At 37.3% G+C, this 25,154-nt stretch overlaps 1 protein-coding gene and 1 long non-coding RNA gene across 4 annotated transcripts in view; one reads left to right on the forward strand and one right to left on the reverse strand.

Annotated features, from left to right (window-relative positions):
• CDH8 (cadherin 8) overlaps positions 1 to 16,993 on the forward strand; it is a 143,500-nt gene extending 126,507 nt beyond the window's left edge. For all 3 annotated transcript variants that reach the window (XM_065848241.2, XM_065848239.2, XM_065848240.2), the window contains 2 exons: positions 13,555 to 13,806; positions 14,939 to 16,993. In XM_065848241.2, coding sequence (XP_065704313.1) covers positions 13,555 to 13,806; positions 14,939 to 15,432 — 746 coding nt within the window. In that variant the 3' untranslated portion in view covers positions 15,433 to 16,993. The remainder of the gene's footprint in view (positions 1 to 13,554; positions 13,807 to 14,938) is intronic.
• Positions 1 to 25,154, reverse strand: part of LOC139829044 (uncharacterized) — a 45,174-nt gene that overhangs the window by 2,577 nt on the left and 17,443 nt on the right. The window contains exon 3 of the long non-coding RNA XR_011741260.1: positions 17,916 to 18,018. This is a non-coding gene — a long non-coding RNA (uncharacterized lncRNA). The remainder of the gene's footprint in view (positions 1 to 17,915; positions 18,019 to 25,154) is intronic.

The raw sequence follows: 25,154 nt of genomic DNA on the forward strand, positions 1-25,154 counted from the left end.
GAGGAGATGCATTGGACAGCTGTGAATTTTGTTCCTGCAGGACTTTCATCATGCTCAGATAGTGTAACATACTGAACTTTTTCCAGTTTATTTCTTTAATTTTATAATAAAACTCAAGGAAAGTGAGCAACACTGCCAAGTCTAAGCAAGGGATAAAGCGTCCTGAAAATAAATCAGAAGAAAAAAAGAACTTGGTCAGCAAATTAGCATGAAAATAAATCTATTTTAGTAACAATATGGAACAAGGATGAAAGAAACAACAAAGATAAGAACCAATTGCATCTTCAGTGTGACTTAATTTCAGACACATAATGGGGAAAATAAACGTTAAATCGGGGTCTCAAAGTTGAACTGCTTAGCAGACAGAAAGGCGTTGTTCTTAATGACTCCACTAAGTGCTCTCAGGACAACAGAATAATCCACAGGACCAAGCCTCTGGAATTTGTTTTCCAATGAAACATTATTCCAATAGCCCTTTAATTTTCAAAGGTTCCCTAAGTATTTTAAAAACATGAACTCCAAGAAAGCTCACAGCATTCTAAGACTTCAAATGTATTCCATAGTTGTATTTATAACTGAATATAGATTATTAATCAGCTAACTTCTGAAAATGTGTTGCGAGATTTCTGGAAGTTTTCATGGACAATACACCGACTATGGTTAACTTCTCGTAAATGGGTTTAATTTACTGAGTAGAATGAATGATGTCCTAGAGCTGAAGGTTCTGGTAGGGGCTCTACCCCTTCACCACCTCAGTACAATCGCTGACAGACACATAGGGCATCTTCAGAAGTCCCCCTTTGTTTTCACCTCATTGAGAGGCTTCCTTTTGAATATTTGGATTTTCATTCTAAGTACCTAATTGGTAATTATGGCACAAGACCATTTTCTTCCTTCTTTTGCACCTTGTAAATGTATTGGTTGCTCTCATTATGGAATGTTTCTTTGTTTTATCATGTTTTAAATACAGCCAGTTGAGGAGGAATAACAATTAATTTAGCAGTTGCTCTAATTGTACTTTTATCAATTAATGATAAAGTAGATAGGAGTCCCATTTTAAAGTTTCAGTTGTAGTAAAGATTAGAAGAACCCCAATACTCTTGTACTAGAGGAAGAATCTAAACCGGCTAAAAATGAAAACAATAGACAGGAATCATCACTGTTTAGTTGTTAAATTTTCCTTTGATTAGTAGAAATCTCCTTGTGTCATTATGACAGATATAGACAGGCTATTTGCACATGGATCCTCCATTAAAATAGAAGGTATTAATTTTTCACATTTAGCCTCAAGGCTTGTCTGAAAAACTTTTGGACAGCTAACATTATAATGTGAATTAAAAAGACAAAAGCCATGTTCCAATTTGCGCCTTGTTTTGAACCCATTACACAAGTGGTGTTCAGGAAGGAAGTCATTATTACTGGAATCACAGTAATTCTTCCCACGAAGTGACCATTACATTGATTATTATGTGAACTCTATGTCTATACATTCTCCTGAACCTGCCTGGTGTGGCCACATTTATTCCATGCCCTTTAATTTCCTTCTTACTCCTCTTAAGGAGTAAGAATGGGCTGTATTTCTCTGGCAACAGCAAATACAGCAGTGACAAAATGCAGGAAATCTGATTTTTTAAAATCATTTTGACCAGAACTTCTCCTATCAAGCTTTAAAGAGAGAAAATGCTTTATTCTGTTGCTTGGGGGGTTTTTGTACCACTTACAATATTTTCCCATCAACTTCTAATTTTGTAATTTGTATGGGTGGCCTTGTTGTAAAATGAGTCACTTTGTTGGTCTTCATTTAATTCTGTCTAATTAGGATGTATTCTGTTTGGCAAGCATCCAGTAATTAGTGATATATTTATGTAATTATTAGCATTTAATATTTATATAATAAATATGCCTAGAAGGCAACCCATTCAGAGGCCAGAAAAGAGGTAGAGTATGTGATTTTGCTGAACACAAAGATCTTCCATATTGAGACAAATGCAGAAAGTAAATGTAACGCTTAAGTTGACCCGTCTAGTCTGGCGAGAGAGTTTGCATATCCTGAAATGATAGGATGTGCATACTTGGTAATCAGTGCTGATTATAGAGGGAGTGAAGATGGGCTCCTGTGTGAAGTGAGATAATAAGCCAGCTTGTTAGGGAGAGATGAATAAAAGAACTTGAAGAAAAGGAGCAGATGTCTGCTTGATGGCGTTGAAGAGGGAGAGCTAGTGGGGCCCGTCCACGGTGACACGGGTGGACACACAGTCAGGTCACACTCTGTCAGCCAGGCAGTGCTCGCTCTCTGCCCATATTAAGATAGCAAAGGTAGATCACCTGAGTTTGGCCTAAACTACCTGTGGGTTCAAGTGAAGTAAACCTCACTTTTGCCATAGGCTAAGGGCTATGTACATTCTGGAGCAGTAAATGCAACACTATAGTAACAATTTTTTCATACATCTGATTCTGTAATGAGAGATAAGTCAGGAATAAAGTCTTACCTATGGAATTTTGACTGGACTTAGCTATTGCAGTCATAAAAGGAGCATCAATAATAATCACTGAATTTTGATGCAAGTACTCCGCTGTATTCTGTAGAATGTTGGACTGTCCTGAATGTGAACACTGACTTTTTTTCTTCTCTTCAGTGTTTAGAATGTAACAAATGACTTAACAGTTTCACATTAATATAAACATATAGAACTCTTTGGTATTGCTTTTGTTCGGTTGGGAAACTTTCATTCAGTCTAACCTAAAATTAAAGCTAAAATCTAAGTTATAGGAAATAATAAGGAATAAGATAAAAAATATCTCATGTAGCCTTTTTGAACTTGTCACTCCCTAACCTTGCTTAAATCTGTCATGTCACTTTCTATAACATTGTCATCCATTATGTATGACCCTTCTGTAAATTATACAAGGCTCATCCCAATAAAGATTAGACTGTTGTGATCTAATGGCACTCTATAGGAGTGATGGGTTTTGGGTTAAGGAACTGTTTTGGAGGTCAGAATTGTTTTCTATAGCTTGGTTACAGGTTTCCTGTATAATTTTGGACAAGTCACTTAATCACTGTGCCTGTCATTGTGCCATGCATGCACTGCAGACATTCTTCTAAAACATTCATCTGATACTCGTATATGACATTAATGACAGCTATTAGCAGCTCCCTATGGACTGGGAAAGACTGAAGTTTTCAAGAGTGCATTATGGTGCCTCTTTGGTTCTTCTGAAACTCTCAGTCAGAAAACATGTGCAAGTTATTGTGAAGTTCAGGGAAGGAAATGGTGGAGCCCAGTCTAACGACAGCTGTAGCCAAAGCTTAACTGCAATACTGCGTACAGAGAAAGGTAGTTTAGACTCAATTCTACACCATGTATCTCCTTAATCTACGCCTCAACATTACAACTTCTTTGTACTACTGTTTTCTATTTTTAAATGAGAAAAATAATTTTTTGTAACAAATCAACTTTCTCTGATTTTGTGTTTTTCTTCTGCTAACATGCATGACCAAAAGATGTATTTGCTAAAAACTTCAGAGTTCCAGTGCAATCTGTCTAGCTGAACCACTTGCTTCAAAGCTTTTTTTCAAGAACTTACCTTTTTCTAGATTAAAATTGTCTTTAAGCTTTCATTCATCATCATGGAGGGGTTTTTTTGCATATTAAGATCTCCTTTGCCAGGATAATTGGCCTAGTCTCTTGTAATACTTATACTTGATCCTGCTTCATATTTTTATTGCAGCTTCTGCCTATACGCTTCATTTGTACTTTGCAGACTCTTCATCGTTAATTAGAAGACAATAGGGAACAATTTAACTGTGATATGCAAGATGTTCTCTTGCCATAGAGACGTACCTTATAGCTTCTCAGCTTGATATGAAGAGAATGAATGAACAACACGTCTTCTGTGTTGTTGCACACGTATTGTAATTGTGACTAACAAATGTTTTACTATATACGGAATGTCCATCCTTGGAGATGTTCAAAAGCTGCCTCGACATGGGCCATGGCTGTAGGTAGCTGTGCTTGAGCAGGAGGGTAGACCAGGCCACTTCCAGAGCGCCCTGCCAACCTCAACAATTCTGTGATTCTATGAAAACTCTAGAACACCTTATGCTATAGGACACCTGCTCTAGAACATTTAATGTTATAGTTTGGAGATATTTACCAATTTGAGCGATGAATTTGTCATGTCTCTACAGCGATGAGGCAGAATTCAAATGCTGACATCTTTCCCTGGCTCCTCCTTTTTTCCAAGTTACATGTTGTGTCACACAACATACATAGCAAAGTTAGGGTCTTGCAGTACTCTTGACATTTAAGTGCATATGGACATGTGTTCTTGTTGACCTGTTTTGATTCTCAGCAATCTGTGTATGCCAGTTTGGAACTTCTGGTATAAATTACTGCCATTAATGGCCTCATGATAAGAAATCGTTATTGTTATATGTAATCTGCATATGAGAATATCTTCAAAAAGTCATTATCATGCTGCCTGTGTGCCCAGGGGCAATCTTATACCGTAGCATTTCAGTTTTTCAAATTGCAAAAAGCTAATATAACTCTTGATGACATTTACAAAAACGTACAATGGCACTCCTTTCATTTCTCTCACAGAAATTATTCTCAGTGAAGTTAGAGAGAGTTCTGTGTATATAAGAACTGTAGGATCTGCCACTTCTTAAAATCAAAGCCGCCTTCTTTTTAAGTGGCACCAGCTCAAGAAAATGTTAAGTCAAAAAAAATGTTTTAAAATTTATTTTCTGACTTAAAATGCCTCAGCCAATGTAAGTTGTATTTAACTTTCAAAGCTCTTTGGCAGAGAGTACACATTCTAAATTTCTCCTCATAGTAAGTTGTTATGTCAGAGTTATAAAACCCTGAAAACTGGCATTTTGTAATGGAAGTGCTGACAAGACCTTTATTACACCAGTACAAATAGGCAGCAATTCAATAAATGCTGGTTGTTCTCTTTATAGTCTGGTAGTTGCTTTCTGCCACTGTATTTCAAAGTAAACATTATAAAAAAAAAGTAACAGCATAATAGAAATATACTGGTATGGCTTGAATTTGGCTCTCTAACTGTTGTAACAAAACTTCAATGTGGTTAATATGTCTGATTCCAGATTCAGTTTTAAACGACTGGTTTACAATCTACTGGTAATCTTTTAAGAAGTCTTACTGTGTGCATGTATATGCTTCATACAGTATTGGAACAGCAAAGACAATCACCATGGCGTGGAGAAGTGGATGTTCAGTTGCTTTGTGTAAAACTCATTTAAATGTCAAGAACACTACATTTTTCTCACTACAGTATTCATAGTTTATGTTCTAGAAAGAAAGATTCACTTCTGACACCTGGGATTGTCTTCAGAGTCATAAAGACTCTGAACTTTTCCAGAGCCTGGAAATAAGTCACTGAGGTAGGAACTGAAGGATGTGTGTCAAGTGAGAAAGGTGAAGAACATAGGATAGCATGCTTGGAGCTCTTCCATCACCTACCAAAAGTACTATAAATTGCATTGAATCTGCTTGAGATTCAGCTTTACTTATAAGAGAACCCCAAATCAACAGAACATGTGAAACTGTAAATCTCACAGTGACCTACGGGGCTCAGATACCTGTCCGACATCAGTTTCACCTCCTAGACTGCACTTGTAAGTACACATTCGTAGAACGAATCCATTATCCCCCAATATCCATTATCCCCAAAGAGAAATAGAGATGGCAAAGCCTTGGGATGTTTTGGCTTTTTCGTTTATCCTTGCAGCATTTTGTTGCAATTTGATAATGCAGTAATGGAAATTCTTGCTTTAAATGCAAAATATAGCCTTTATTGTATCAAAGCATTATAAAACACAGTATTACTTTCTGAAACTTTTTGGTTAAAATAACAGGATAATAGAATTAACTAGAATATGTAGATTTAAAAAATGATCCGTCAGTCTATGCAAATTGCTGTGTTAATAATGTATTTTTAATGCTAAGCACATTTGACAGCCATTTCATCTCTCTGTCTAAACTAGAGCTTGGCAACCTGCATTAATTCTTACACTTTACAGATGTAACATTCAATGCACATGCCATATAGTGATGTGATCCGAATAAGGTAAAGCATGTCAAAGCAATGTGGTTATTAGTAAACAAGTTTGTGGCTGGCTTGTTGAGCACAGAAAAAAAAGAGAGGCAAAAGCCAGTGCTGTTTTAGCATATCTTACATCTTCACTGGCCTGAATTTGCTTCAGATAATGGGAGTGTCAATCATAACTTGCACCAGGGGATTCAGAAGAGATAAATGGGCATAACATCAGAGTGGGGGGTACTGACATCAGGTGTGTTGGATACGGTTCAGACAGCTGCGTTAGCTGTGCGCCTTAAACAGACCCAGACCACAGAGTTCCCTGGTTTGACTTCCCATAAGTATCTGTAAACCGAAAAGAGATGTACTATGTCCTAATTATTTCTCTACTCCATTAACAATAAAACTCATACTGCTTGAGACTCAAGACATGCTTCTACATCATTATTTCAGCAGCAGGGGTTTTCTCTCCTTCCTTCAATGGGTTAAAAACCCAAGGCACGAAATGTAAGAGTTGCTGCTAAACTGCAAGTGACCATATAGGTATGTTTGATTATAGCTCTGCTGGACTAAAGGTCAAAGGAAAGTTTTAGAATACTTAAGAGACAATTATCTAAAGTTCAGACTTTTCCAAAGGAATAGAACTAGAAATTATACAGACTATTATCTAAAGTTCACATTTTTCAAAGGAAAAAGGTAGGAGGAAATGCTTATTCCATCACTTTACTGTTAATTTGTCTGGGTTTTTTTATTATTGTTCTGTCAAGAATTTATTTCCTACAAGTTGTGCATCACAGTAGTATTAACATGATTATTCCTATTTCCAAGCAATTTTAACATATGAGAGTGATGTATTCTTATAGATGAGGAAATATTACTTTGCTCATGATTCAAAATGCCTAACAGCACTTTTTATTGCTGCAAAGGAATACATGACCTGGAAATGTGTTTGGCGTTTTTATTCGGTGTTTGATTCAGCAGTTCAATTCTGGCATAAGCTGCTGTTATTTAGGCCAATTGGTAAAGAACGAAAATAATCAAAGATACAAAAAAGTGACGTTTTCCAATTCTCTTCCTCATCAATATATATTATCCCATGAAATGCTTTTTTTTTTTTTCCTGTGTTCTTCTTGCTGTTTTATGGGATTCCAGAAAGTACAAGTCTCTAGAAAAACAAATTCATTCAGATGTTTGCCAATGTGTCATAGGAAGGTTTTGCGAATTGCCATTATATGCGTCACTATGGCCTGTGAGTTACTATGGTGCAGGGGACACTGTTTGATCCGTCAGCTGAATTTTTATAGCACAAAATCTTTTTTCTTTTGAAGCTGATGTCTGCTATCAAATTTGAAAGCAGTCATCAATCTGCTTTTTTGAAGACATCACAAAATTTTGACATTCATGAAAAACAAGTCAGTTTGAAATACCTGTGAATGCTTCAGTGCCCATATGGTTTGGCTATCGTAAATCAGACAAAATGTAGTATAAAAATGGCATCTTTTTATTTGCAGATTATTTTATAAGGCTTCTGCTTGAATAGAACATTTATGCCTTTACCATACAGATTAGGGAAAGGGTCATCTTGTTAACTGCTGATCAACAGGATTCTGTTAGAGACAATCATCAAGGAAGATCTTCTAGTACATACGTAAAATATTACACAACATAGACATGTATATATATTAAGATATATACATGTGAGTTCTTAAATAATGTGTTTAGTGTGTATGATTACATCCATGATAAATACTAAGATTAATCGTGAAACAAAATTATTGTACTAATCAACAACCCCAGGTTCCAGTATGAGTTGGGGAATGATCTATTACAGAGCAGCGCAGGGGAAGGGGACCTGGGGAAGTAAATGCACTGTCCTTGTCTTTTCATTATCAAGAAAAGCAGGAGTATCACAGTAAGGTTATTCTTGCTACTCTCCTACTTATGTCAAAGGACTCTATTACAGAGAGTCTGTTTTAGACCAAAAAAAATGTACACAAAAAGATAGCTCTAATAAACACAAAGAAACCTATTTCTGTTGTTGTAGTGTTTCCAGCTGTAACATCTCCAATTTAGTCCTTCTTCACGTAAGTAACATATCCAGTATAGATAGCAATTTCTACCATGAAGTCCTTAATACCATTAATGATTTGATCTTTCTGAGAACATAATAAAAGGGATAGAAAAAGATGGAAAAAGAGCTATGTAGGTGTAAGGTTACACAGCAGGGAAGTCCACTGATCTCAAAATATTACAGAGACTATGAGGGAATTAAAGAAGTGCAATAATGTTTGCAGAGAAAATGACGCTTGGAAGCAAACTGACCGACTGCTTCTGGTTTTTACTTTGGTTGTGTCATTTTATTGTCTGACTTAAAATTGCAACATGCACCCTTATACAAAGTGGAAGATGAAGAAGTTGACTCCTACCTGCTAATTTCACATCCAGGTTGATGTCAATGCCATCAAGTCACTCATGACCAGAAAACACAAAAGTAGTTTTGTATTAAAATTATTACAGATGCTTTTTCTCAAAATCTTTCATGCAAGAACCTCAAAAGAGATCAGGGGTCCTTGAGGACAGTTGGGCATCTGCTGCAGGCACTTGGCCCAGTTGTAGGCAAGTCCTCAGTTGTGGTTATTCAAACTACTTTTGTCTAGAAATCACACTGGACATCTTGTAAAGACCTTCTGCATCCTCATCCTTTGTTCCAGCTGTGAGGGAGATACTGCAATACCAGTCTATTTCATGGTTGTTTTGCAAATCTGCTTGTAAACTCCAGAAACTGAGAGTCATCTGGTGATCTGAACGACTGATTTGGTTTTATGTTTAAAAAAGTGTAAAAAGGAGCTCCAGATCTAAATTGTAGTTATATATTCCTGGAGCTGTGTTGCTCTGACCTCACAGCGATGCAAAAAAATTTAATGAGCTAAGAAAATTATTCAGATGACTGATCTCACAGCATTCCTCCAGCCTGCAGGGCAGAATGTAGCTCCTCGTCCATCCCGTGTAGTCGTTACGTCATCAGTGAAATGGCATTTAATAGGACTCTGGCATTTCACTGAACTTCTTCAATCCCTTCCCCATATAGATGGGTACAGAATTCAGGGAGGCTCATTTGGACTGAGAATGTCAAAGCAGCTCCTGAATGTCCCTCAGTGACTCGAGGTACAGACTTAGTGTCTCTCTTTGCCTGTGGCAGGTTCCCTCAGAGCTTTATAAACTGAGAGGTTGGTTTTCTTTTTTCCTGCGTGTAATTTTCCTTGTTTTGCTAAAAGTAACATGAATAAATAAATAACCTAAGCAGCGCTATAATGAAGGATCAGTGGGTTAATTGGAAAGATGAGTGGAAAGTGATTGTCCCCTCTCCCGCTGAGCACCTGCTGCCAAGTTAATTCATGCAGCCGCGCTGGAGGTTGTTCCTGGAGGAGATTCCTGCTGGTTTGTCAGCTATGGGTGAGGGGAATGTCCACAGAGAGGAGAAAGCAAATCAGATAAATCGAGTTTATCGCTAATCAGCTGCTAGGAATTATTTTCAAGTTCTAGGAACCAACTAAAATGTCAATTAGAGAGTCACTGTTCTTCACTCAAGAGTCACATCTCCAGCAACACCAAGGTATATGTATTTCAGGACACAGCAAAGAAGGGGAAGGAATTTGTTGTTAAACAAAATTCCCAAGATAAAATGGAGTACTTGCCATCCATTGGCAAAACATTTCAGTCACTCCCTTTTGCTTTTCCTGTTGACTACTTCTGTTTCCCAGTTTCTTTCTGGGCACAATAAATTCAACTTCAGTCTAACACAGCAGTTTTTAGCAAAAAAAAAAAAACAACCTAAACCCGCATCTCTGTAAAATAAGAAAGGTTATTCTATCCTCTCCTTGCCTTGCATCTCTTCTTACGTACTGCCAACTATTCAGCCATTACAACTTCTTTTACACTTAAACAGTTCAGCTAAGTGTCCCAAATAACTTGTGTATCTTTCACTTTATCTGATCTCTCTTTCAACTTGAATTGATAACCATTAGTTTCTTATACTCAGCATAGCTTCACAGAATACAGAAATGGACGCTTTATTTTCTCCACCTCTCCTCCTTCCTCTCATTTTTCCTGCCCTCTTCAATTTGTCTCTTAATAGTATTCTTCCTTTTTTACTTTGTTTTAATCTCTGATTCTGAGTTATGAGAATGTTCCAAAGCAGGCAGTGTAGCAGGGTGTCAGAAAGATGGAAGGGATCTGATGCCGCCACCAACAAAAGCAGTTTGTTATTTTCATTTCTTCCTCAAGCAGGTGCCTCACTTCTTCTGCATATCTGTGAAGGGCAGGGGAGCGAGGGCTCAGCATCTCAGTCCTTTCCTCCAGCCTCGACAGAGGAGGCCTGTGCCAGGCTTAGAGGAAGGAACAGGCTGTATCAGTACAGATTTCTAGAGCACAAGAAATCAGTGTGTAATGTAACTGTAAAAGTCTCTGGAGTTCTGAATAAATGACTACAGATGTGACACTTCTGAGTGGGATTTGTCTTAAAGACAGAAAGAGCTGGAAATTGGGCCCCACATAGTCTTTCTCCTTTGAAAAGTTAAAATAAAAGGATTAGGGATGCAACTTATGCTGAGATATTTTTAATTTTGCAAGAGAAAGTCAAATGGGCAGATAAATTTATTTTTCAGTATTTGAAAGGGGCGGTGGGAGGAAAAGAATGCTGTCCAATAAAAAAAATGTACTTGAACATATCAAAATAGGTGTGGTAGTCATTCCTACTTTGGTAAAGCTATACATACTAATATTCAGGAAAACTTATCTACAGTATGATTTTACTGCCATACCATTTCCCTTTGTTCCTTGCAGTTCAGCTAGAGAGCAAGTACAACACTGGAAGTGGTGTGACTCGCACACGTGTGCTGACACATTCAGCCAAGGAGGAGGAGTCCAGTTTTTCGCTTAATTCTAAATGGGTGCGAGTTGTTGACTTAAAACATACTTGACTTTTGCACTGCATCATAGTGGCATATATAACACTGCGTATCATCGAGGAGTTTGGTCCCATTTGAGTTGTCACAATTCTTAAGAGCTTTTTTCTGAAATTTGTCTTCAGTGAGCACATATGCTTCCTTTAATTTTAAAAAGGGCACAAGGAAAGACTAGACTATTTATCTAGCTCCAGGGTGCCATCAGTTTTGATGTGACTGTTTCCAACCTGAATAGATAAAACCTCAGGATTCCTGGAAAGAAAAATCATTAGGAACCCTTTTTGTTCTGCAAAGGTATTATAAAGTGACCATACTTACACTGCTTTATAAAGCAGTTAATTTTGGGTTGATCTTCACGTGTTATGTACTCTAAATGCTGTGACAAATGCTGAAATGATTACATAACCTACAACATAAATTACAATGAGAACATCTCTAGGCTGCAAGAGTGTGATTGGTAGGTGGTTCCAGTGTGGAAGGGATACAGTAAGACTGCAGAATCAAAGAGCCTGAACTGCAGGAGGGGCCTACTTGAACTTCAGCTTCTTAGTCACTGAAAGGGAAAACAAGCCTGCTTTCTTCTCTTGTACAAGACAATTACACCAGGTGCTTAGATATCAAATCATCTTTCTTCATCTTTTGTTTTATGGCCCTAATGAATTAACTATAAATGTTACCTGCTGATTGATATCTTGATATAGTTTCAGGACATGATAAAGTTTAGTAATACCTCATTCTCTAATCATTATGTTCTGTAACTACCTTTATGCCATATTAATATGCCTCCTTGCTAAGAAGGATTTCAAGAATACTGCCTTTTGAATCTATTTTTTTGGATGTGAAAAATGTCTTTACAGTATTTGCTTTGTGAATGTTTTCCCCTTCTTCCTTCTCTGGCTTTTGTACTTCATGGACTTCCAGCTGTTTCAAGCATACACGTGTGGTTTATGTTTGGGCAGTGATACCTGCTGCCCAAATACCATGGGCTATCAGAACCGTTCCTGGTGATCACAGTTAGTACAAATTAAACATTTCTAAACTACTTTATGTTTTCAAGTGATTGCCTGACCAGTGCCCAGATCAAAGTAGATGCAAAGCTTTATTACGGTCTCTACACGTATATCCATACACATTTCGTCATGCTCTTCAGGTACCTTTTTGGTCGGAACTCAAGAATCGGGTCTTTATTTTATCTGTCATATGAACACTGCCTGTCTTCCAAGTCTTTGCTTGCTTATGTCTGTCACATAGCTCTTTGATTGCTTTCCTTCCATTAAATGGCATTTAGTGATTATATGTGCCCATTGTATAGCATAAAGTATCAGGGGGCTTACTTCTGTTCATGATACTTCAGGAAAATTAACTTGGGTAGCACAGGGGAAGAGAGGTTAATGAAAAGAGCAACAAGCTCCTTCTCCCAAATATGATGTGCGGCTTTGTTTTTAAATTGTCATTGGATTCCTCAGTAACACACACGTGTTCATATTCTGCGTGCGTCGGAATCTTTTTATTAATTTGTGGTGTTATTTTTGATGAAAGAACACACAAAGCAAACTAGTCCGAGTCAACGTGTACTCTCTTAGTACATAACTCATAATGATGAATTAAATTTTTTAATTCCACAGAACAAAGCAGTTGAAAGCTGCACTGAATATATAAGTATGTAAATAAATCAAAGTGTTTTGTATATTTGACATGCTCACTAATTATGGTTTATGCCTGAGCATTCTGGCACATACAAGATAATTGATATTTGATAGTAGTATGTTGTTAAATGGCTAGAATCTATATTTCTTACAACTGTACAGAATAGAATCTATAGGATTACAATAAGTAAAATCAACTTGCAATTGTTTTGATGGTGAACTGAGAACAGAGTGACTATGAGGGATGTAACTGTGTAACTTTATGTCTGAATAGGATGTTATGTAGACAGACACCTCTGTGTTTCCAAAATCAGGTATCTGCATATGTGTGCAGAGGTAGGAATGTCCCCTTTCCCTCCTTTCCCTTTGTTTGTCTTTATATTGCTCATTAATTGAAAAAAAAAAAAAAAGAGAGAGAGAGAAGAATTTTATTGGAAGGGCTAAGTATTGTGCAATATGTGCTAAAAATGCACGGAACACTAATTTTAGTTGATGAATGTGCATTATTAAGTCTGACTTTAACATTTCATTTCTCTCTTTGTTGTGCTGGTTGAATTTTCATGACACTGTGAATTGAAAAATAGTGATGTCATGATGGGAAGATATCTATAGGGATGTATGCAGAGAAGAAATTGAGGGTTGCCATTTTGATTATACCATATGACACAAGAAAATGCATACATTGCACTCACTTGTTTGGGGCATGAACAGCCAGACAGAAAGGGGAAGGATTTCTGTGTCACATGCTGCTGGTATAATGAGAATAATAAAATGCATATGTGTTTGTGTAGAGGTTTTCTGAATGCATTAAGAAAAAGCTGTGGTTTTAGCAGTTACTCTATGTGGTGAAACAATGCAAGTTTTCCCTTTTCCAGATAATACTCTCAGCATATTGGCAAAGCACAGTGGATTCAGCCGGCAGAAGCAAGAGGTGTATCTACTGCCAATCATAATAAGCGATAGTGGGAATCCTCCCATGAGCAGCACTAGCACTCTCACCATCCGGGTCTGTGGTTGCAGCAGTGACGGTATCGTCCAGTCCTGTAACGCTGAAGCATACGTACTGCCCATCGGACTCAGCATGGGAGCCCTAATTGCCATATTGGCATGCATCATTCTGCTGCTAGGTAGGTATTCATCTCACAGCCTGGTGTTCCAGACTGTTCTGATTCCTGGGTGGCTGTAAGTAAGCACAGAAGTCACAGAGAAGGACACACAATCTAAGACAATCTAATGTGTGGCAGAACTGAGAAACCTGGCAAGACTGGAGCCCTACTGTACTAAGAACTAAATTAAAGCATACAGAACAAAGTCCCAATCTGAAATAGTCTTACACACAAGTTACATAATGAAAAGGTAGGTAATAAGAAATCAAAAATCAAATTGGGTATGTTAAGTAGCAAGGTGAACACAGTATACTGCACATGAGGGAAAATGGATTTGTTGTATCTTCTAAGACTTGTATGAGTTTACTCCGGATTGTAATGACATCAGAGACAAGAGACAATGGCATCAGTTCTACAAGATAAGAAGGGTTTTTTTAATAAAACATACGCATATATGACATCAAGCAAGCAAGGGAGAGAACAGTGAAGGAAGAGACCTATTTCTGCTGTTTGCGGCTTCATTTTCTAACTGAGATTTACATCAGTAACTGAGATTTCAGCATTAAGCTGCAAAAACAAGTGTAGCCAATTTAGAGCTTTAAAGGCATCTCTCCATGATTCTCAAACTGAAATATCTAAGATGTTTCTTTCTCCCTCACTGTCTCATTCTCTTTTCAGTTATATAGTGTGAGTCTGCTGCAACACGTAAAAAGAACACAACAATTCTCTTCTATCATCAGGGCTATGTTTTCAAAAAAACAGCCTCTAATTATGGAAAACTCCATCCACGATGTAGATCATTACAGATTGTGTTCAGTGAATAATGATGGCGTAACTTCACCTAAGTTTGTGACTTTTCCAAGGGGAAAAGTTGTTGCCTAAATTCAAGTATCCAAAATCTTACTCCTTACATAAAACTTAGGTTAAGATCAAAGTATGAGCTGATAATAGAAAACTAAAGGACTAACCCGAGCTTCTGATCAAATTTTCATTACTTGAATGAAGTTGAAGTTATAGGCCTTTCAGTTTTTCACCACCTTTATTATTCTTATTTTCACAAAAAGCAACCTATCACCTTTTACAGCTGTGCGCAATATGTAGTGCTTTGATTGGAAATCGTTAAACTTATCACCCTGTGATGCTTTCTTTGCAGTCATTGTGGTGCTGTTTGTAACACTAAGAAGACACAAGAATGAGCCTCTAATCATCAAAGATGATGAAGATGTGAGGGAAAATATTATTCGCTATGATGATGAAGGAGGTGGAGAAGAAGATACGGAAGCTTTTGACATTGCAACTTTGCAAAATCCAGATGGAATTAATGGATTTTTGCCTCGTAAGGATATTAAGCCTGATCTTCAGTTTATGCCCAGGCAGGGTCTTGCACCTGTTCCTAATGGTGTTGATGTTGACGAATTTATTAATGTAAGGCTTCATGAAGCCGATAATGATCCCACAGCTCCACCATATGACTCTATCCAGATTTATGGCTATGAAGGAAGAGGGTCAGCGGCTGGTTCCCTGAGCTCATTGGAGTCCTCTACATCAGACTCAGATCAGAATTTTGACTACCTCAGTGAATGGGGTCCCCGCTTTAAAAGACTTGGAGAACTTTATTCCGTTGGAGAAAGTGACAAAGAAACTTGACAGTGGATTACAAACTTTTCATTGTTGACTTAATGATCATGTAATATTCTAGGGCCACTGCTGTTAGGTAAAACTAATGTGGCTTTTTGTTTTAGAGGCAAGTTTAGCGCCAGTCATCTATAAAATCAACTACATTGTAATGTTGAACCAAAAAAAAAGTATATGTTAGGAGGTTAAGTCTTGTGGAGTGTGAAGTAAAGTATGTGGAGTGTCTAGAAGTCTTTGGATATTTGATATTCACTTGGCCACTCTGAAGATGGAGATTCGGATCTTTGATTATCTTCAGTGAATCAAAAGAAATTGGTGCTTTCTTAGAAAATGGACTTGCAGGGACTTTGCTGTTGAACAGTAGCTCCTGCCAGTACGCGTAAAGCTAATGGTTTGTTTCTGCATTGCCAACAAAGATCCTGGCACAGAAATGTTAAAAGCAATATCTTGGTCTTCTTAGCAATGCTGAATAGAAATAGCATTGTAAATTCCTACTGGCTTCTACTGTGCAGTGACCATACATTGTACATACAGTAATTGTTGGCCACGTAACCACAGACTGAATTTCATCTTTGAATATTGTGTCAAGCCTTAAAATATTCACATGTTCTTAATCCATTCCAGTGATGGGTAATAAATCCTACTAATGTGCAGAGATTCAGAGGCAGGGCTACAAAACCTTGCTTTACAAAAGGATCTTTTTTATAGAAGAAGGATCAATCCCGTGCTTCGTCTTTTGAAACGAAAGAAAAAACTGTGAAAAGGGATGGACTTAACATATATTAAAGAATTGCTGATTTTATTGGTGAAGATCGAATTTATTTGTTTAATCTTTAAAATAAATATTTTATTGATGTCCATTACTGATTTTATTTATTAAGACTGATAATCTATAGGGTAAGAGTATGAAAAAAAATGAAATTATCTCAGTTAGATTTTTTTTAATATATATATAATGAATGTTTAATACATGTACATTTTAAAAAAGAAGAAGAATGACATATTGTTGCAGGTTAAAGGGGTAACCTAATCCATTTGCAGCTGAATTTTAAGAGAATGCTGTCAGGAATAAAACTTTCCCAGAGAAAATTTTTGACAGTTTTATATCTTCTTCATAAATCCTAGTACGTGGTGTTTTTAATACAAGCACAAACAGCTGGAAGTAAACTGGTTCATGTGAATATTTAAACTCTAGACTTTTAGAAATCCACACATAACACAGTACAGTATAAAACATGCTTATAGTTCTCCACTGTATTAGAGCAGGAACCAGTGTGTACATAATTTTACTGCTTCTGTTATTAGCATTTCTTTTCTATAATATTCATAGTGATGCACCAGGGCTCTTGCACACAGAGAAAGAACAACACTAGAAGCTGCAAGCATACTCAATTTGTAATGCAAACTTGCCATTTAGAAGTAGCAATTGTATAATAAAACTACGTATTACATGCAAATCATTTTAATTTTCTACTTTGTTTTGAAGCTATATTATTGTTGATTTACTCCATGTATTGTATTCAGAGAAACTCCTGTATTGTTTCCTACTTTGTGAAATATATTTTTATAAATACTTCTCTTGTTATTGCTTTTCTTTCAGTTTTACCTGTACCCTGCAGAAAGGAATCTGCCTGACTGACTTCATAGTTGGCTGAGGAATGTAGCTCCTTCAGAATCATTTGGTAGTTGAATACAGTCAAAACACAAAAGGATCATATTTGAAGCAATTTTTGACAGCGTTTGCTGAATTAGATATGCAGCAGCCTGTGACCATGGGAGTTATGTGTGTCTAATTCACTGCACCATGCTGAAAAATAACCTCATATTTTTTCTAAGTATTGCTAGTAAAAACAATCCCTTCTCTTTAAGCTCCTCATCAGTGTATGTTACACAAACAAAAATGTCTTTGTGCATAACCCCCTCACCATTTTGCCTGTGTTTCAAAATGGAAACATTTACTTTGTTTTAGCTGTGGTGTAGCTGGTTTTAATGACTGTAGTTTGTAGACAGCTAATATACCACATATATATGTATTATAAAGATTTTATTGAAATTAGTATCCATTTAAGTTACTCTATATTAAAAAAAGCACCTCTGAACAACTTTAGCCATTTTAGTAATACTATAAACTAAACAGTGAAGTCATCTAAAGATGGAAAAGAAGCAGTCATGAAGATTGCAATGAAATCAAACATATTTATGTAACAGACTGGAATAACAGCCAAACATTCTTACTAATCACTTGCATCAAGTGCCAGGATGTTCTGAATTGCCAGGCCAAATCTAATAGTAGTGTAAATGCTAAAGTCTGATTCAAAAGTTAGGCTGAGCCAATTTCTAGTCTACATCCCACTCCTCGGAGCAAAGGAAGGTGCTGTAAGACACAGATCATGTTATTTTCTGTAGCCGCATAAGCGTTTAGGGCAAGTAGCTCTGACTGTGAGTTATAGTATATGCTGTAGGGTTTTGCAAAGCTCTTTTGTAGGAAAACTTACCAATGGATAACCTTCTGATTGCCTTTCTGATTGAAAGCTCCATCGGAGACCACGACAGCACATTCAGTAATAAGATTTCCAGGAAAAAAACCCATCACTGGCACTGTAGGAGAGGCAAAGCATGGCAGAAATCTCATCACTGTCAGTCGAAAAGAGATGGAAGCTACTACTGGTGGGCATAGCAGTAAATTGTGCGTTTATACAGGTTTTAAACATGAATATCTACAATGGAAAGGGGAGAGAAAAGATAATGAATTTGTGATCTGTCAATAACAACGTGCTATTTCTTGAAGTCGTTGCTACCCCACCAAAGGGAAATGATTCATTCTGCAAACTAGTTCTGTGTAATTTGAATATAAAATTTATACCAACATATGTTAGAGGGTTAAATGTTGATCATTCAGTTTTCCAGTACTTGTTTTTTGAGAAATGAAATTAATTCAGTAGAAAACCATTTTGGATAACAACCGTATTTAGGGGGATTAGAATCAAATCGTTCTACATTTCACATCTAGATTTAGACATATTGGCGACATTCTTTTTAAGCATGTAAAATGGTAATTCATCTTTCTCAACAACATTTAATTAGCAATTGACTCATTGTAAGTGACAAGGAAAATGCATTACATTAGAATTATTAATACTGATAAATTTGATAATTAAATTCTCAAAATCTTTTACAAGTGCCAAGCGCCTTTGAGTCCCATTGATTCTGGCTTGCCTTCCCCTAGCTGGGTCTCATTTGTCAGAACTGCCGAAGTAAATCATCCCACACGTCAAAGTTGGAATTCTGAGTTTTTGGCCTGGACACTGTCCAGACACAAAATTCAGCTCAGGCATTTCAGCATTCAAGCACTGTGAACTGAATAAGTGTACGTGTTTACTAATGAAAACTCACATGACTGAAGGTCTTCCCCATGCCCTGTCCTTTATGGTAGCTGAAAGCATATGCTACAATATTTGTGTGCTGTGACCTTGAAATCAGATCACGGAAAGCTCATTTAGACACAATACATTTTTTCACATGGTATCATTTATACCTTTTCGTCTATGATGATATTGAAATGACTGTGAAATATACAGGAGAGAAGATGGCTGAAGATTTTCATGTAAATCTGCAGCTGCTGATCACAGGAGAAACATTTAACACTACGGCAACTCCAAATACCCTCAACTATGTCGTAGTCCAGCAGTAACAATTATCAATCTGGAGAACAGACAGAATGTCTGCAAAATAGTAACTTTATTTGTACTGCCCTGCTAGAGATGGATCTGCTGGTATTGATATACAGAGAAAAAATATATTAATTCTATTAAATCCATGCAGTTGCATGTACCTACAGATGTGTGTGGAAATTTTGCCAACAGGCTGCATGGTCACTGAATTCTAGAAATGGATAAGCGAGCTTAGAAAGCTTCTCCAAGGTCTGTCCAGCTGCAGGAAACCCCTGTAGGTAGGCTGGGTTTGTATTGGATTTTCTTGGGATAGAATTTCAGCCTTAATTGAGCCATTTGACTGTTCCTTTCCTTTTCCCTGCCCCTCTCTCCACCAGTTCCCCCATCCTGAGCTGTAATACTGTGAATATAATATTGGGGAGTAAGTTCATTAAGACCATATAGCTCTTCTTCAGCTGGTTTCAGCTGGTGTGTTCAGTGACTGCAAACACCACGCTTTGGCCAAGATGAAGTTCACCGAGCTCTCTTCCTTCTCTCTCATTATCCTATTTGTGTTTAAAAACAAAACAGAACAAACCACAACAACAGAATGCAAGTGGATTACTTTGCCAAGGTAGTCAGCAGACTGTATTGCTACGTCAACGAGTTCAAGTGCTGCATTAAAAAAACAAAGAAATAAAAACCATGACTAGAAGCAACAGACAAACCTATCATAGGAAGACTTACAGTGAAGAGTCTGGATTCCTTACACCAAAGGACTGTCTCTGTATATTCAATTGTGCTAAAAATCTAAAGACAGTGATGGTGCTTTTTAGTAATAGAAGAATGTTCAGTTGCAACACACATTCACGAGTATTTCTGATCGAGAAAAGTGATCAGATGTTGCTCAAAAAAATATTTTTCAGATTTGGAAAATTTGTAACAGTGGCAGGATGTCCCAGTAAATTAGCGAAATAAAAAAAAAGTAGGAGTATTCACCACTGTTAGAGTTTGCTTTCAGAATGTAGCAGGTGTCATTAGCAGCAGATTGTATTGGTGGAGTGAGCAATGGAAACTTTCTGTAGTCTATCGTTCAGAGAAGTTGGACTCGTATTATTTCTACATTTGTACAATATTTGTGCAAGATAATATTCTGGCTTTGCAAAAGGTAGAAACCAATTTAACTTGCTGTATAATTCACTGTGATGGGGTTTGTAATCACACTGCGAAATGAGTCGAGCTGCTGTATTATACAATACTGATACTGGCTTATGTGCTGCAGAACTAGTTCATCTCGAAATAATGTCGTAGTATTCTAAATGAGAAAATATAAAAGCCCTGACAATGTTCTTATGTGCAACCGCAACTAAGACATCTTCCAAAATGGCTAATAAAAGCAAGCTGAAGCACAGAGTTTCTGGCAGAGCCTTGTCAATGTGCTCATTAGCACACCGACACAGCTATTTCTTCTCTTTTTCTTCCCTACCTTGTGCCCCCTACCCCACCCCATGCAAAAATTAAACCAGTGAAATGAACACAATTAAAATTCCAGCATTCTATTCAGGGGGGCTATGTAATAATTTACAAAATTCCCTTTCTTCTCCTTCCACTATTTCAGATGCTTGCTTGAGTGAAGTCTGTGTGATGATGACAGGTAGACAGAAGGATGAGTAGAGGTTACCTGCTTCATTACATGAATGGAGAAAGCATTTATGGTATGAGAGCAGTTCTATCCTCTCCTCAAAGTTCTGTCAAAAGAAAAATCTTGCAGACGTTTGTCTAGGGAATTCTCATCACGCCACGTATACCCAGGGAAAGATCCTCCCCCATATATACAAAATAGAACTGTTATTTTTCAGTGCACTCCCAACAAACTACTTAGAAGTCCAATACTGGCATCGCAAATTCCTGTTCTTGAAACGAACACAGGCCAGCTATTCTGTGGTAGATACCTACATACAAACTCACCCCATGGTGCTTATGAACACGTAGATCTGTTTCTTTACTGATGTGGAAAGCTTCTGATTTGTCAACTTGAGAACACACAGCCTACTGGCAGAAGGCAGGTAGCACAGATAACTGATGGTAACACGTGGCTGATTCTGGAACGGGTCCTCATTTTATATTTTACTTGGGTCTTTTTGTTAAGTCTAGCCTTTTTATTTTTTTAACGTTCAAAATATTTTTTAATAGCAAAAAAGAAATAAATCAATTCCCTGCTGTACGTAACATCTTGGTTTTGAATTACAAAACAGGGCTTCTGTTTGGGTGCTGGGGGGCAGAGTATTTTTGTCATTTCTGTTGTTGTTAATGGAACTTTGACTCATGGCAACATTGACACAGTTCACTTTGCCAAATGTCACAAGCTGGCAGGTTTTAAAAATTAATTTGAAAATAAAAGCTCTACATTTTTTTAATTGAAATGTGATTTATGTAATCGTAAGCAATGCAAAACCAGTTGAATCACCTTTAAACTCCAACAGTCCCACAGGTCCAGCCACAGATGTGATCACTTTTGGACTAATTTTCAACTACATTGGTATACTTCTATTCACATGCAATAGGTATGAGTTTCCCATGCAAGGGAATACCTCAGTCTCTTCAGACATTGTTGAAGAGTAAGTTTCCTACATTTTACAAAAAAAAAAAAAGTAGTAGTATGTCAGGACTTAACCCTATGGAAAGGGAAATAACAGGTTTTTACCCTCAAAACCACAGGCACAAGTAGAATCCAGAGTGGCTTCACAGTTCTGATGCAGCGTCTCAGCTGTGAAAGACAGTCAAGTGAAGAGCTGACCAAAGGAGCAGATTATTTATACAATCCATATGCCCTCCCTCCCTCTCACAACCAAGGGGTCTTGTTCAACTATCAAGGACATGGTTATTTTGCAGGTTCCCTGAGGCAGGGGATTATCTCAGCCTCCTGCCAGGTGAGTTCCATGGCAAAGCGGTGGAGGTGGCTAAGAGCCCATCTCTACAGAGGGGTAGATACAGCTTTATAGCCTTTGCACTGACAGCTTTTACAGCCTTCCAGTCAGCATTAGCTTCCTTGCAGTTTCTGCAGTTTCGGGTCTTAACTGTTCCAAGCTGCAGTAACCCGGTATAACCTGTTATACCAAATAAAGGCAGGGGATTGTTAGGTAAAATGTCATTGCAATATAAAGCAGGAGATACAATTAATCCTTGCAGAAAAAGGTCAAGTATGAGTCATGAAACGCTGTAGGTTTTTAATGGATATTTTCCAACCCTCTTATTTCACATGAAACAGCAGTCATTTATTTTATTGTATATAACAATTCTTCCTTAAATAAAAGTAACATTTGATGATAAAGGGGCTTTAGTTAGAATTCCATAATGCCTGCTGCTTCTTTTCTACAATTTACAAAATAAACAGGGAATTTTCAGCCCATTTTATATAGACTCAGCCTAATATCCAACCAGATCAGAAGACTACTTTATTCTCATCTTTCTCTCCCATCCTGATGAATGGTTTTGGCTTTTTAAATTAATCAATTAATTACAGTTAGTATGGTGTCCACGTGGCAGCCTGTTAGAGAGTGTTTTGACTCAGACTCTGGTAAGAACCCTGTTCTTCCAGGCACTGTGCTGTTATCAGATAGGGAAGAAAAGCATTATCTTATGAAGTTCTGATTGCCTTAATAACTGTTTTTCAAGTTTTTCCACAGCTTATGAATATATTTTATCACGTAAAGATGCACAAAAGAACCAGGTGAGTGGGATTTCCTGCAACACTAATGTGACACAAACAATCTGTTAATTTTGATAATTTATTTCCCCGTATGTTACCACAATAGTCAAATAAGCGCATCATGATGTGAAGCATTTTCTTATCACAATCCAACTTCTAGTTGAGAATAGAAGGAAAAATAAAGATATTTAAAATATTTTTATTAAAAAAACTTACCTTTTCCTAAAATTTTCAGAATTATTCAGTCCATTTTAAATTTTCTTTTCCCATATATGGATTCTAATAATCCCAAAAGGTACTTTTACTTAATGTCTGCTAGCTAGCTTTGTATGACAAAGGGGGCTGGATTTAGGCCCAAGAAATGCTACGCCACACGTTTACACTGTGGAACATAGCAAACAGATAAAATCCTTATTGTCCACTCAGGAGATGATCCAATGAGAGTCCGGGTAAGTCTTTTTGAATAGGGAGTTACATTTTACATTGGAAACTGTGTCTCTACTGCTGAACAATCTTGGGCTTCTCCTACGTCATCCAAGCCTGATTATACGTATCAATATATACACAACTCTTTTGCACACTGAAATCTACTGTTTCTCCTTCCGAAAAACTGAGCAGTGGCTACAGCATTTTGTTTCAGTAATATTTTCAGTGCGCTTTGTGTAAACAAATCTATACACTGACAGTCAGAGGAGAATTATTTCTTTTAAAAGAACACACATTGTTGCTGCAAGTGGTCCTTTCATGTGCATCATGAAACTTTAGTTTTCAACAAGGAATTATGGAAGCTGTACTTCTCACGGAGAGCTTAGATACATTCAGTTGTTGGAAGTCATGATAGGTAAAAAAAAGTGAGAACTTCAGAGTGAACAGGAGGTTTACGCAGCGTAAGAGAAGTTGTTGGGAAGACATGGCCTGTGCTCCAGTGTTCTGCTGTTAAATGGTTCCTCATACTGATTCTTCTTTTCATATAAGACTAGAAAACAATAGGCTGAATAAGCATTTTAGAGCATGAATGTAGCCATATAAACTTTGGGCAGAAGTAAGCAACCCTTTGAGTGTATAATAGCCTCCAGCAGAGGAGGAAGCATGTACGGCTCCATGCAGCATCAGATGTTATTGTAGAGATTTCCATGAGTAAGGAATGCACTGCTGAGTAAAGGGTAATGAACTGCTCAGTCCTAGCAAGTGCCTGCTGCACCAGGTACGAATGGTGCAGACTGAGAAGGGCTCATTGCCTACTCCTGTGCTGGCATTTCTTTCTGATTGCTTTTAGGTGGGAGGTGAAGCACAAAATATCAGCAGAAACAGAGGCATTAAGTCAGATGGAATACAGGACATCCCCTAATCTACCCTAATCCCTGATGAGGTAAATGTGTAGCGATCCTTTTTATATTTGTCTTAGGAAGCCAAATATTTTTATTTGAAAGCTGAAATACAAAATACTTGGAAGTGCTTACAGAATTTTGTTTGTATTCCAACAAGCTACTAGAATTTGTGAAGGGCTAATGATGAAGAAGGGGTGAAACTGAATAAAAAAAAAGAAAGAAACCCTATTGCTGTGAATAGTTCACCTACCTCAAAGGCTATGAGCTTCCCCTGTGCAGGGAACCAGAGTGAGACCTATACACCACTTAATTAACACTTAAACCCACAAAATATGGCCCTCAGCACTGCAGTGATTTTCTCTGAGGACACAAACGTAGAGAATAAGCCACAAACTTGCAGGCTATTGCCATTATGTTGGCAGTCTCATACATCATTGTAACTTTCATGCCTGTACCCAATGGCTTTACAATTCTGCAGTGCAGTGTAAGCTGAAAACGTTCAAAATTGTACCAGTCAGCTGGTAAGAATTCAAATAATGTACAAGAGTTGAAAGTGAATGAGCAGCTAAAACATAAGGTGTCACTTATAATCAAATCACTGTGTTGCAATCTGAGTCTGAGTGTAATTGTTTTTAGTGTGTATGCAGTAAACCCCAAATCAGATTGGGAATGTAGTGATTTCTGGGATGAGTAGCAAAGCAGAAAGCTGTATAAATGAGAAGAAAAATCTGGAATTTCTTTCTCCCAAATATTTTGTAAATATAAGACAAAGTATCTGTGTGGAGTATGGGAGAGAATGACCAAAACAAGCAAACAAACAACAAAACCAACAACAACAAACCACCAAACAGCTTCCAACAAAAACACCCCAACATTTCTGGGTCAGTAGGCTATGTCTGTTATTATTCAGGTAGTTAAAAAGCAGAGCAAGAATCAATTCATTAAGAAGTCTAAGACTGCCTCTCAAATAAATGTGGGGAGAGGTAATGAAAGATTCTGAGAAATACCTAGAGATCTGCTCCCCTGCTGGTTCAAGTTCAAAATTTG

This window comes from Patagioenas fasciata, chromosome 13 (genome assembly GCF_037038585.1).
Source record: "Patagioenas fasciata isolate bPatFas1 chromosome 13, bPatFas1.hap1, whole genome shotgun sequence".
In the NCBI taxonomy this organism is placed as follows: Eukaryota; Metazoa; Chordata; class Aves; order Columbiformes; family Columbidae; genus Patagioenas; species Patagioenas fasciata.